General features: G+C 36.1%; 1 protein-coding gene across 2 annotated transcripts; it reads left to right on the top strand.

Moving 5' to 3' along the window:
• Nucleotides 1-3,118: 3,118 nt before the first annotated feature.
• Nucleotides 3,119-12,222, top strand: LOC139758779 (uncharacterized). Of its 2 annotated transcripts, none has more exons than XM_071680568.1 (5): nucleotides 3,119-3,240; nucleotides 6,322-6,416; nucleotides 6,836-7,047; nucleotides 8,882-9,085; nucleotides 10,793-12,222. In XM_071680568.1, the coding sequence occupies exons 3-5, from the start codon at nucleotides 6,853-6,855 to the stop codon at nucleotides 12,116-12,118; spliced, it is 1,725 nt and encodes a 574-aa protein (XP_071536669.1). In that variant the 5' UTR covers nucleotides 3,119-3,240; nucleotides 6,322-6,416; nucleotides 6,836-6,852; the 3' UTR covers nucleotides 12,119-12,222. The 2 variants fall into 2 exon arrangements, with proteins under 2 accessions (XP_071536669.1, XP_071536668.1); XM_071680567.1 differs by having other exon boundaries at nucleotides 3,170-3,333.

Genomic DNA, 12,222 nt, shown 5'->3' with positions numbered 1-12,222 from the left:
GCGACAAAAAATAATATTGGACTCTATTTCTAGATGTAAAATTCATCGCTAGCATGCTTGTAAGTAAAAAATCTCCTACTTCATAATTTTTGATTATTCAAAATAACAGTTACTACCATAGAAATTAATATATCAGCGATACTAGTGCAAAACGTAACAGGTGCATTTTCTTTAGAAGCCTTCCATCATACCGATCGTGTATCTAACAGAAACAAAAATGGCGGTTCCGATGATATCGCTTCTACGTTAGCTTAATTTTGTGGTAATATTTAGTGATGTGCTGTTCCCAATGCTGAGTTCATTATCGCTACTTGATCAAAGGCAAAGAGCACAGTAGGAAGCTATTGGAATTTGCCTTTTTGAATATTAACGCGTCCATGCAAGTATATTTGTTTTTTGTAGCAATTTGTTAATATATTCGTAACCAGATTTAAACGTTAACTGGAATGTGTGTGGTGTACGAAACGCAACAAATAACCTTTAGATTGTTATTCTGTTTAGTTATATACTGATCAAGCACCATTTCAACGAGGATGAAAATTCTCCACTACCGTTAATGAAATCATCCTACTTGATAATATTTCAAGATATAGGCTGTTTTCATAACAAATCAAAGCCACCATCACTCGAATGTAGATTTTTATTCGGAGTCGAGAAGTGCGAGGGCATGATGACGACTTGGGATAAATGTATCATGTAAGCTCCAGAGAGTTTCTCGTCAGCAGAGATACAGTGGGATATAAATGATGCAAGTAACTGCGTTTCACTGTTTATTCCTCTAGTTAATAATAAATACGAATATTTTATCCATCAAGCACATGGCTGTGTCCAAATATGCCACCATTTAAGAAACAAAACAAAAAGTGTTATTCCGCGCGTTTTACGTACACCCAGCAACATGAGCGAATGGCGGTCGGCACATTCTTCTGCAGCCTTGTCATATACCTAACAAAACATTACTAAAATTTTTATGGTAGGAAATCCTGAGTGTGCATTATGAAATAAATAACCACCTTGTTAACTGATAAAAGCAAATTATATTTTGTAAACAGCCATATTTACTTTTTGCTTAATTACAGCAGCCGATAGTATCGGGAAGAAAAGGGTTGTGAAATGTAGACAAGATATGTACATTTAATTTAGTTTACATTACAGACTTCAAAATTTACCTGAAACGTACCATTCCATACTTAGGCAATTTGTATAAGGTTCCCTAAGCAGGCAATACATATACATTTTTCTATAATCAGGTCATTTGACTCATTTATTTATTCATTTTGTTATATATATGCTCTATTGTTTACCTCCGATACTCCATAAATTTCAGCCTAACTGCATTCTTTTTTTTTTACCAGGCTTTTCATTTCTCATAATAGGATATTTAAATACAGTATTATCTTTACTTTTATCCCTGGGGATAGGGGAGAAAGAATACTTCCCATGTATTCCCTGCGTGTCGTAGAAGGCGACTAAAAGGGGAGGGAGCGGGGGGCTGGAAATCCTCCCCTCTCGTTTTTTTTTTTTAATTTTCCAAAAGAAGGAACAGAGAATTGGGCCAGGTGAGGGTATTCCCTCAAGGCCCAGTCCTCTGTTCTTAACGCTACCTCGCTAATGCGGGAAATGGCGAATAGTTTGAAAGAAAAGAAAGATTATCTTTACTAGTCACAATGAATGACATACCCCTTAAGCTTTTATTCTAAACATTGCCAGATTAGTTGCTTGATTTTACTGTAACTTCCACTCAGTCACCATTCCCTGAATATGGCAAGTGTATCCAATAAGTTATCTTTCTTAGGGACTGGCTCGGCACGGGGAAAACACGCAGTCAAGACCATCTTGGAGGGGGGGGGGGGGAGAAAAAAATGTTAAAGGGCTACGTAAGTGTTTGTAGATCTGCCTCAAAGGTACAAAGTATGTCGGAGAGGGAAAAGAAAGAATTCAGCAACTTCGCTGTTCGAGTTTAATATACATCATAGCGGTTAATCTTTGTCTAGCCAGTTCCCACACACAATCTACGGGAAGCAGCAGCAAGGCGCATGCCGTGGGTCCAAGTCTCGGTGGCAAGGACATATGCAGACAACTCGATTGAACAGTGGTCAAAATGATACATGTAAAACAGGAGAGGACAGCTGTATCATGGCGGACAGAAAGAGAAGATTACAGAGATGTGATGTCTGAAGAATAAATGAGACGGGTTGGGGGGGAGGGGGTGGCATTTTGATTCCGTTTTCGCTGATGGAAAGGTGGACCAAGAACCAACGCGGAAATGTATGCGATATTGTATACTAGGGCGAATGAATTCACTTTGAATATGGAATAGCTGCTCACGTAGAAAATATAGTTATTATTTGGGATATCTAGAACAGTGGAGGATAAGGTTATGCCCATGTTTATGTTATTACTGGATTAATTTGCAGTGTTTGAAATAGAACTGTAGAAAACTATTGATATCCAGCAAAATATAGGGAGAAATTACCTTGAATTTCCCATTCTGAGATCTACACAGATCCGAAGTGAGAGAGGAAACATGTTCAGTGCAAGAGAACGATTAATTTGATAAGGGTTGGGGCAAATGATTTGAGGTGTGTAAAGGGAAATCGTCAGCCTAAGATACTCATTCCCTCTTATCCGTACTCAACCTGCATACATTGACTTAAAGATAAGGCTAGATTTCTGCAGTGAGTTCATTTACTGAATACGGTAACACCAAACTCATGCAATCGTAGGTCGTAGATTCTCCCTAGAAGACAATAAGGGATTTGTGAATTGAGTCATTACAGTAGACATCGATATCATTCGTGATATACAGTTACAGGTAATCACAGTTGAAATGATACACATCGAAATTAGGTCAGTTTTTTTTTATTCTAAACTATTTAGAAAATGTTTATAAATTGAAATTACTGTGAAGTAAGCAAAACAGTCTAGAATTATTGATATAATCCTTCAAGGAGAAGATCCGAATGAAGGCCATCTGTACTGGGGAAAAGGAGATCGTATGTATTTATGTATAATAGCAGAGTGAAGTAATGAAATACTAATAGGTTCAAGAGCTGTTAGGTACATTGCTATATTTGCTACCGATTTTGTTCGCTGGATTTTGTTAATGCGGTGTGCTGGGTTAGCCAGCTAAGAGTAGTAACTCGCCGAGTCAACGTACTGGTTTGATACACTGTAAACAAACTTGACGACTGGTCCAGCTATGCCATCTGCAGTTGTCAACGGTGGTACCTGTGGCAGGTACGATGGCGGTCTTTCAAGTTCCATACTCAGCTAAACGCAAAGCCTTTTCGTATTTAATTCCAGCCATGTATGCAAATATCCACTGATATGGTAGGTAATTGATAATATTTCAGTAAGTATGAAGCTTAAATGGCCACCACTGAAGTAACTTATGGGAGTGAAAGAAAAGTTTATGAGGGCTCCTACCACTTAGTAGAAATTATGTAGAGGGGAGCTGAGATGATGATATTAAGTCAGTTACAGTATGTAGGCAGAGGTCATTTTGCCAAAGTATAGTATTACCGCCAATGAGTCCAGCTATAGTTTGCTGACATTTAATTTCCTATATTTTCACTCCATAAATGGATTAATAGAATATTTAATAGAAAAATCATTTCAAACATCGAAATTCATATCAATGTTAATTCTGATGAGAAAAAACTCACTATGGTAATTTATCTGATGTCACACACTTGTTTTCTAGTTGATAGATTATGGTAAAAATGCTACCAATGGACTCTACACTATGTACAGTTTTTATAGTTTTTTTCTTATAGCTCCTCCTACTCCCTGCTCACTTTGTGGGGCTTAAGATTAAGCTCCACAAAGTGGGCAGGGCTTTGAAGCAGAGGAAAACATGGGATGAAAGCACTAAATCGGCTGTACAGAGTGTAAGGAAATGGTTGGTAACCCTTTTTGTCAAAATTAATGGACTAGAACATGAATAGGAAGCATGCCTATATCGTTCTAAGAGTAGTTTGTCTTGTGGATAGCTGACAACAAACATCACCAGGTGCTTCAGTCAGATTCTCTAAATCTGTATTTGTTTTTGTGAATTATTTACTGATTTAATGTATTGTAGAGCAAAAGACTGAAATAACTCATATTGTACTCAGCTATCAGTTATATTATATAAGCTTCCTTCACTAATGTGGAATTGGTAAAACCACTCCTTTTGCTGGAAATAGCAATATCTTAACAAAGACTGCTAAATAACAACAAAATACCTGTGCCTTTGTCCATATTTAAGTGCTGCTTCCTACACATCAAGCTACACACATTCAGCACTGCAAGACAAGTGACCCATCTCTGACATTTCAGACATTATTTGGAAAAGAAATCAGTGCTAGAAAATAAGAGGTAATTTCTCCCACTTTATTTCCCAATACACAGACTCCAAATCCTATCGGATGTTTCAGTCCTCTGAAAACAATTTGTTAATTCATCTGTCTCAGGGAACAGAATACCATGAATTTAATGGTTTCAGAATATGTTAGAAAGCTACCAAATTATATTCACAGAGATGCAAGCTCCTCTCATGTTTGGAAAATTGATTATATTGTTAATCCCTATTACTCTCCCGTCAGACTTTATAATTTGTAGCATCATGCACAAACTGTGAAGACAAAGTTGTATGGCCTCCGAACCGAGGGGAATTTATATTGGCATATCAGTTTGTTTTTAATGCTCCAAAATGGAAGTAACTTCTTGTATTTTATTGCGTTGTTCAATACATATTAGTCAGCCCTGTATTTTCCCTCTCCTTCATAACCCTCCTTGCTGTTTGGTTATATATTATTGAGAAACAAGAAACAATGCGAGTGAAAAATCCACACTCTTAAGTTTCTTATTTTTTATCAAAACAACATATACATAAGAATTGAATGAAGACCCCAGAGCAAGTATACTTGCATCCATCTCTTGATGAATTACTCATATGATTTTACCAAGTCCAGTGGTGTCAACAAAGATCATTAGCATGTTGCCATCTTCAAGTACAGGTAAATTGACTGAAATGATCAAACCAATTGACCTTGATTGACTCCCAGTTGTAGAACAGAGCACCCTGGCCCCACAGCTATATCCAACCTCAGATCAACACTATCTAACCTTGCCACACACCAGAGGTAGACAAAAATTGAGGTGAATCCAGTAGTAAAGTGGCACAAGAAAGACTGAACAATGTTGGTATGATATATTTGAAGATGCTGATTTATTTGTCATATTATTTGGGTTAGATACAATTTCAGTATATGTATGAATCATGGCAAGGTGCCTGAAGATTGGGAGAATACCTCTTTAGTGCCATTATATTAAGGTATATGCATTTGATCCACCCTGTATAAATGGGGAACAGAATTAAAGATGATAGATTACAATATTCTTCCAGTAATTAAGAAAACTGAATTCTGTAATTTTTCAAAGTATTCATTCTAAATAAATCCACCTGCTTTTTTTTAATGATGTCATTATGTACATAGGCCCCTTGCTTACCACATTATAGTCAACTGCAGCTTTTAGTATGCATGCTTAAGATGATATATATACCATTCTGTGAACCATGCATAAAGTTTTGAGGGTCTGCAGTAATTTTTTATGCCCATCAGGTGTGTATCACATCGGCCATAGGTTACTTTTAACCAAGCCTGCTAGGACAGCACACAGTGGTGGTGTGAAGATGTGCATTGCAATGCATATGTGAGATAACTATGGCACCCTAGCAATGTTGCCTGTGCTGTGGCATCTCAGATCTGTCTCGCCGTGATTCTCATTGAGTGAGGAACAACATAAGTGATGTAGAGCTAGTACAGGCTTTTGATAACTTAAACTTGCTTGTTCCTTATTGCCCTCACCTATGGCCACTAAGCATAAAGCTGGTGATCTGATTTGTGTTACCCCAAGGAGAGCGGAAAAGTGATGTCTTTAGAGCAGAAATGGACTTATTTGATTATTTTGCATTGAATTTCATTATACCTTTGTTGAATAAACATTTTGTTTCTGAGGTTTAATATACTAATACTTAATTTTTAAGTTTATTTAAGGACTTATGGTGTCTCTCAAGGTTTACTTCTCCTAATCCCTATTTTTTGTTAACTTGTATCTTGTCAACCACAGTTTTGCCAGACATGGCATCTTCCAGGAATTTAACTCAACTACAGTTGCCAAGGGACCTCTGTATCATTATAATTTTTTTTCAGAATCCGCCTTAAAACAGTGACAGTAATTTGCAAAGCTTCTCATGAGGTCCAGGGAAAACTGTGGTATATGATATGCATGACAAATAAAGCAGAAAATTTTTGATTTAAAAAATATTTTCAGGCTGGCAGCAGTGATGCTTGGAGCTGACAACTGGCTTCACAACTCCAAATAATATCTGCTGCATCCTTCATCAGTGGCACAACAATATTACTGTGGTAAGAGTGGTACTTGTTTCATTTTTTCTACTGAGCAAGTAAGAAAATTCATTTACTTGTTGCCTGTTCTTTACTACTGTCCATATCAATGATAACTTTCAAATTCATGATTTTGTTATTGGAATAGTGAGTAAAGGTTTCTATTAGAACTTTTTTTTTGTCATTGGAATACTCAAACGTACCTTGTTATGTTATGTAGTAATATTACATAATTTTCACCAGCTGTAGTCCAGCATATGCTTATAAAATTCTTCTGACTACTGCTGATGTTGAAAGTAAAACAAGGATATTTACCCATCTAAACTTGGTCTACCTGAGTCAGAAGAAATGCTAGTTGCCCTGGATTCCTTTGCTAATCATGTGTAAGACTCAAAAAAAAAAACTTCCAAATTTAAAATTTTTCTCTTTCGTTTCATTAGGATGTTGAATCACAGACATGGAGTTGCCTGAAGAAGTAACATCAACTCCAGGAAGAACGCCAGGAAGTCTTGTTAAACAGTCTGCACGTAGACTTGCTCATCAGCTTATTCAAACCACCTTACCAGCTATATCAAAATATTGGGATGGAGAGATAAAACCGAAAACTTCCAAATTTACAAAGAAAACAGGTTCAAATAAGAGAACTCTTATTGTAAGTATTATGTTATTAGCTCTCTTGGCTCAAGCCATACTGGTTTATACTGTACATATTTAGCAGTGTTTTAGATATATATGCATCCATCCACAACCTTTAGCGTTTGAGCACAGTGACCGTGTCAGTTTTCACAAGATCTTTTTCGGATTGTATATATGTGAGATTAGGGACTGTAAGAGTGAGGAAGGTTTTATGGAAGAGGAACCCAATATATCAGAAATACAGAGTAAATAAAATGATTAAGGAATGGATTATGAGGTGGTGTTGATTGGTTAGTGAGTGAGAGGTTGAATATTGTAGGCAAAATAGCAGGTGAATGGATATGGAAAGTGTGTATAACAACATGAAAAAATTATCTTGTTCTCTGTGATGGGATTAAATGTAGAGTCAGTATTACACTCTTTAAAAGTAAGGGGAATCAAAATGACTGCAAGAACCATACTGGTATAATCTTCTTAGCATAGTTTGTAAGGTATGTGGTAGAGATGTGTTAATCATTAAAAGCAATTCTTGAACCATTTTAGGTAAAAAACATGGATGAATTAGGGATGGAAGGTTGTGTGTAGACCGGATTTTCTTTCCTCTGCAGTCAGTTCATGACTGGGAATGTTTGCGTCTAAATCACTTAAGATCCCAGTTAATGGTGAGGAAAGCTCTGGTTTAACATACCCTTTTTGGACTCAATTACTGTCAATCAGGGCTATTGTTCAGCTCAAATGATTCTTACTTGCCTTAGCTAATCAATGACTGCCATTAGGTGCACCATACAACCCTGTTTTTGCAAGAATATACCTACCTCACACTTCCCTTTGAGTTTGTAAATAACACATCTTTTTGGCTGTTGACAGACTGCTAGTTCATTATGGATCAGTATTCTTTAAATTTTGTTTCTTTTTTGTGTAAATGTGTTTGTTTTATGATGTTATTTATTATTTTTTTGATGTACTGTAAAAGGTAACACTGGAAGAATTTTGTTGTGTTTTGTTTCAAGTGCTGTGGTGAGGGATTACCAGTTGGCAACAGTGCTATTTATGGTTGCCTCACACTCAACCTTCTTTCTCTCACTCTTTTTTTCCCCAGCATTCCTAACCTTCTGCATAACTCATTGCATTAAGTGTGAGAATCACATTTAGAAGATTGTTTTCATTAGTTGATTTGTGTGATGATGTTAAAGTTCGTTTGGAGATTTAGGTCATCTTTCAACTCCATATCCATCCCCTTTCCTTGTAATCTTGTCAGTTCATCTCTCTCTCTCTCTCTCTCTCTCTCTCTCTCTCTCTCTCTCTCTCTCTCTCTCTCTCTCTCTCTCTCTCTCTCTCTCTCTCAAGTTTTAAGGCTTTTTAAGCATATGGACCTCATGAGGGGGTTACCCAAGAGATAGGGACTAGGGACTACATTATACAATGCCTCAACAAAGCTCATTTGTTGTCTACAGTAATTCAATTCATCTTGAAGAGATGGTGAATGAAGTTTGCATTTTTCTTTGCCACCATTGTTGTTGATGCAGTATATAAGGATGAATTCTGGGCAGTCTTGCTATGAATTAACAAAGAGTGATGAGGCATGGCTACCTGTGAATTCAAATGTAGTGGGAAAGCTGGGGAGGGAACAACAATGTCATAAAACAGGGTAGCTGGTCCAAAAACTAAGTTTGCTTGTTCATGGATGTGCTACGTCATGGTATACCAGTTAGAGAGGTTTTACCTGTACATCTGATGACATAACTTCATCTTTTAGAGAGAGGTCATAGGAAGGAGCACTGTCCTTTTTCTTTATTTTCAATACCTCCCTTGTTAGAGCTTATATTCATCATTGATTCATTCTATTTCAGAGACATCTCCAGAGTGTCCAGCAATGGTATCGCACTGATGAGTGTTTATCAAGTCATGGTTCAAATTTGCGTCATCATGTTGGTGTAGCTTGTGCTGATGTGCTGACATTTTTAATGCCAGTCGATGACTGTGAGCCTCTCTTCTTGTTGACTATTCAAATAATGTTTTGTCTAGAAGTTGGATTCATCAGCCAAAGCAGAGAGGTAATTCTTTTCCATTTTTTATTAACTGTTGCTATATAATGTTGCTGTTTAATATCCAGCAGTAGGAGTTGAAAATGATACAGTGGCTTATGTGTATTACAGCTATATGACACAAATATTGAGGAGTGCATTGTTCATTTTAAACATTCATAATTTACAAAATGCTCGTAATTGATTATCTCACAAGTTAATATTTGTTTTCTGCAACCCCTTTGAAGTGGTTTTTGGTTATTCTGGTGATCCTATTTCACAATAACCTTTGCAATTTTTTTTTCCACAAATTCATTTCTCTTACCAAACAGTACCTGATTCAGATCATGTTATTTGAATACATAAATTATAACCTGTCACCCAGGAGTCATATAATTATGAATTTGTGTGATTATTACCCACTTCATAGGGATGGCTGTAATCTGTGGTGTGGCTAAATTGATGCCCTTGAAAAAATTTCAAGAATACTGCCTGGTCAGGATCAAGTTGACATGGTGGCTGATCTTCAGTTCTTGCATTCTTGCCAGTCATATTATCCTTTTTTCATGTTTTCTTCTGTATTGGCATTATAAGCCTTGAGATGTTTTCTTTGATTGGAATTACTGTGTTGATAATAAAGCTCATGTATTTACAGTATGTTCATTCAGAATTTTCACATTGCTTCTCTGAATTAGAATTTGGGGTTTGTAGATAGCTTTTATTTCATTTTTTCCCATATGGCATTTCCTGCATTTAGAAGAGTGAAGAGAAAATATTGTGAAGTATTAAGTAGCTTTCTCTTCCTTTCAAATTTGGTCTTTTTTGGTAGTTTCTGCACTTATTTTAAGTATACTAGTATGCCAGGTTGTGGCAGTACTGCCTTCACTTTTGCTAGAAAACCTTTGGTGCTGAAGTAACCACATGATCTGAAGACAGACCATCATGACCATAGAATTCATGATCATCATCTGTGTGGTCCTCCAAATCTGTCTAAAAGCAACTTAGTTTACTTTCTAGAAAACTCAGAAAAGTATTATTTCATTGGAGTGACTGAAGAATGACTAACTAGGAAGAAATTATTGCACACTGGTGCAATAGCCACCATCCAGGTTTGGTCTACAGCCTTAAAAATGAGGCATGAACTTGATTTGTAAATATCCTCATAGAGGTGTCACTGGCATAAGTATCAGATGCATAGATATCCGTGTTGAGTCGTCATTTCTCTAAATATTTGATGCGTAAATATCCCTGTAGAGGTGTCACTCACAAATATCCATCTAGAAGCAATAAGGAATTAAATCTTTAAATTAGTATATCTGACTAAACAAACTAGCTGGCCTGCTGCTTTCAAAAGGTTGAGGTACCACCCATTGTTTTAGTTAGTCAAGGTAAGGTATATCATGATTTGAGGATTTAGGTCACCTGATCTCATAAGTTATCTCCTAGTGACTGGTTCTTTGAGGATGAGTCAACCATTTTGCTAGGTAGTTTGGATTTCCTTATTGTGCATTTCATAGATGTCTTCTTCCTTCTTTGAAGTAAGGCATTAGTTGTATGGTTTATATTTTGTCTAAGTACAGGAAGAAGTTATTTGTTTCAACTTGTGTTGCCTGCTTGTTGTGATTAAAATTAGTTTTCCATTTAAACTTCTTTAGTATTTCAGGTAAAGGTTTTTCATGTGTTTTGCCCTTTAATATTTAAACCATTAAACATTTTAATGTATTTATCTTATTTCAGGTGTATGACAGCAGACTAAGCCGTAGCTTTGCAGAGTTTTTGCAATTCCTGGTCCCATTTGGATTAGAAACAATATATACAACCTGCATAAATTTCCGTAACTGCATGCCTATCATTGTTCTGATAAAGAATTCACCTTATCTAAGAGATATTCATCTTTACAAAAATCTGAGTAATCATGTTCTCACACAGTTAAGAAAACATTGCCCAAATATTGAATCCATAACACTGAGTGGCCATAATGTAGTTAGTGAAGAATATCTTTTCAAAGCATTTTTTGGTGGTAAGGACAAAAATCATGTAGTAAATCATGTAGACTTCAAGGAACAATTGAAACTGTCATTTCCCAAGCTGAAAAGTGTGAATATGTTAATGGACTTAGTAAATGATGACATAATGTTTTTTCTTCAGCATTTTTATCCAAGGATTAAAACATACTGGACAAAAAGTATAGCTGAAAGTAAGCTTACTCCTACCATTCTGAAATCTTTACTAGACCCACCCTTGTGCCTACAAGGAAAAGGAAGTTATCATCTTGATACAGTAGAGTTTACAATAAGGATAAACACTTTAGAAAACTGGAATAAAGGTGAGCCATCCCTGACATATCCGGCAGTAAAACATGTTTCAATTTTTCACACCTATCATGAGATGTCTGAACCCAAAGAATTAAGTGAAAAGATTAAAGATATTGTTGAACGACTGAGATGTACAAGCTTCTCTCATTCATCACCTCTTGTTGAAGATTATTTAGATACTTTAAGTGTTTGCATCCCAGTTCTTGAAACTTCAGGAGCTACTTTAAGTGAATTACATTTAAGTACATTTGAAGTCCTTGATGCAAGGGTACTTTTCAAGTGTTTAGATATGTGCCCATGTTTGATGGTTTTCTCAGTTCATGCATCAAGGATTGAAGTGGATGCTGGCTTCCCAATAGTTGGTCTGAATAAATTACCAAAGCTGAAATCTCTAGGTATGAGTGTTAAGTCTTTAAATGCATCTGAAATGAGTTGTATAGATCTTTTGGTTAATGCAGCACCAAATCTTAATACAATAGAATTGTTTGGAGCTAACTTACAGTCTGTCCTCCAAGATCTAGTAAATTCTGGAATATTGTCAAAGATACAAATTCTGTCTCTTCATAAAAGCATATCATGGTTTACTGATCAGGATGAACAGTACTGTATATTTTTGGGTGAGAATCTTTGTTCCTTGTGTGTGCTTATGTTAAATCCAATTCTAAGGCATACTCTTTTCCAGATCAAGAGTCATTTTATCCACACACAGCTCAGAGTTATTCATAGGTACAAAATGTTGATAAGTTAAGTCACAGGAATTAATAACTTCTTTTAATTATGGTTGTATATACAAAGCTGTGAATATCAGATGATTTGAAAATTTTACAGGTTTAATAAAAGATGAAGATGTAA

This window comes from Panulirus ornatus, chromosome 31 (assembly GCF_036320965.1).
Source record: "Panulirus ornatus isolate Po-2019 chromosome 31, ASM3632096v1, whole genome shotgun sequence".
NCBI lineage: Eukaryota > Metazoa > Arthropoda > Malacostraca > Decapoda > Palinuridae > Panulirus > Panulirus ornatus.
Note: the sequence above shows the minus strand (reverse complement) of the source record. Positions and strands in the feature narration are given on the sequence as shown.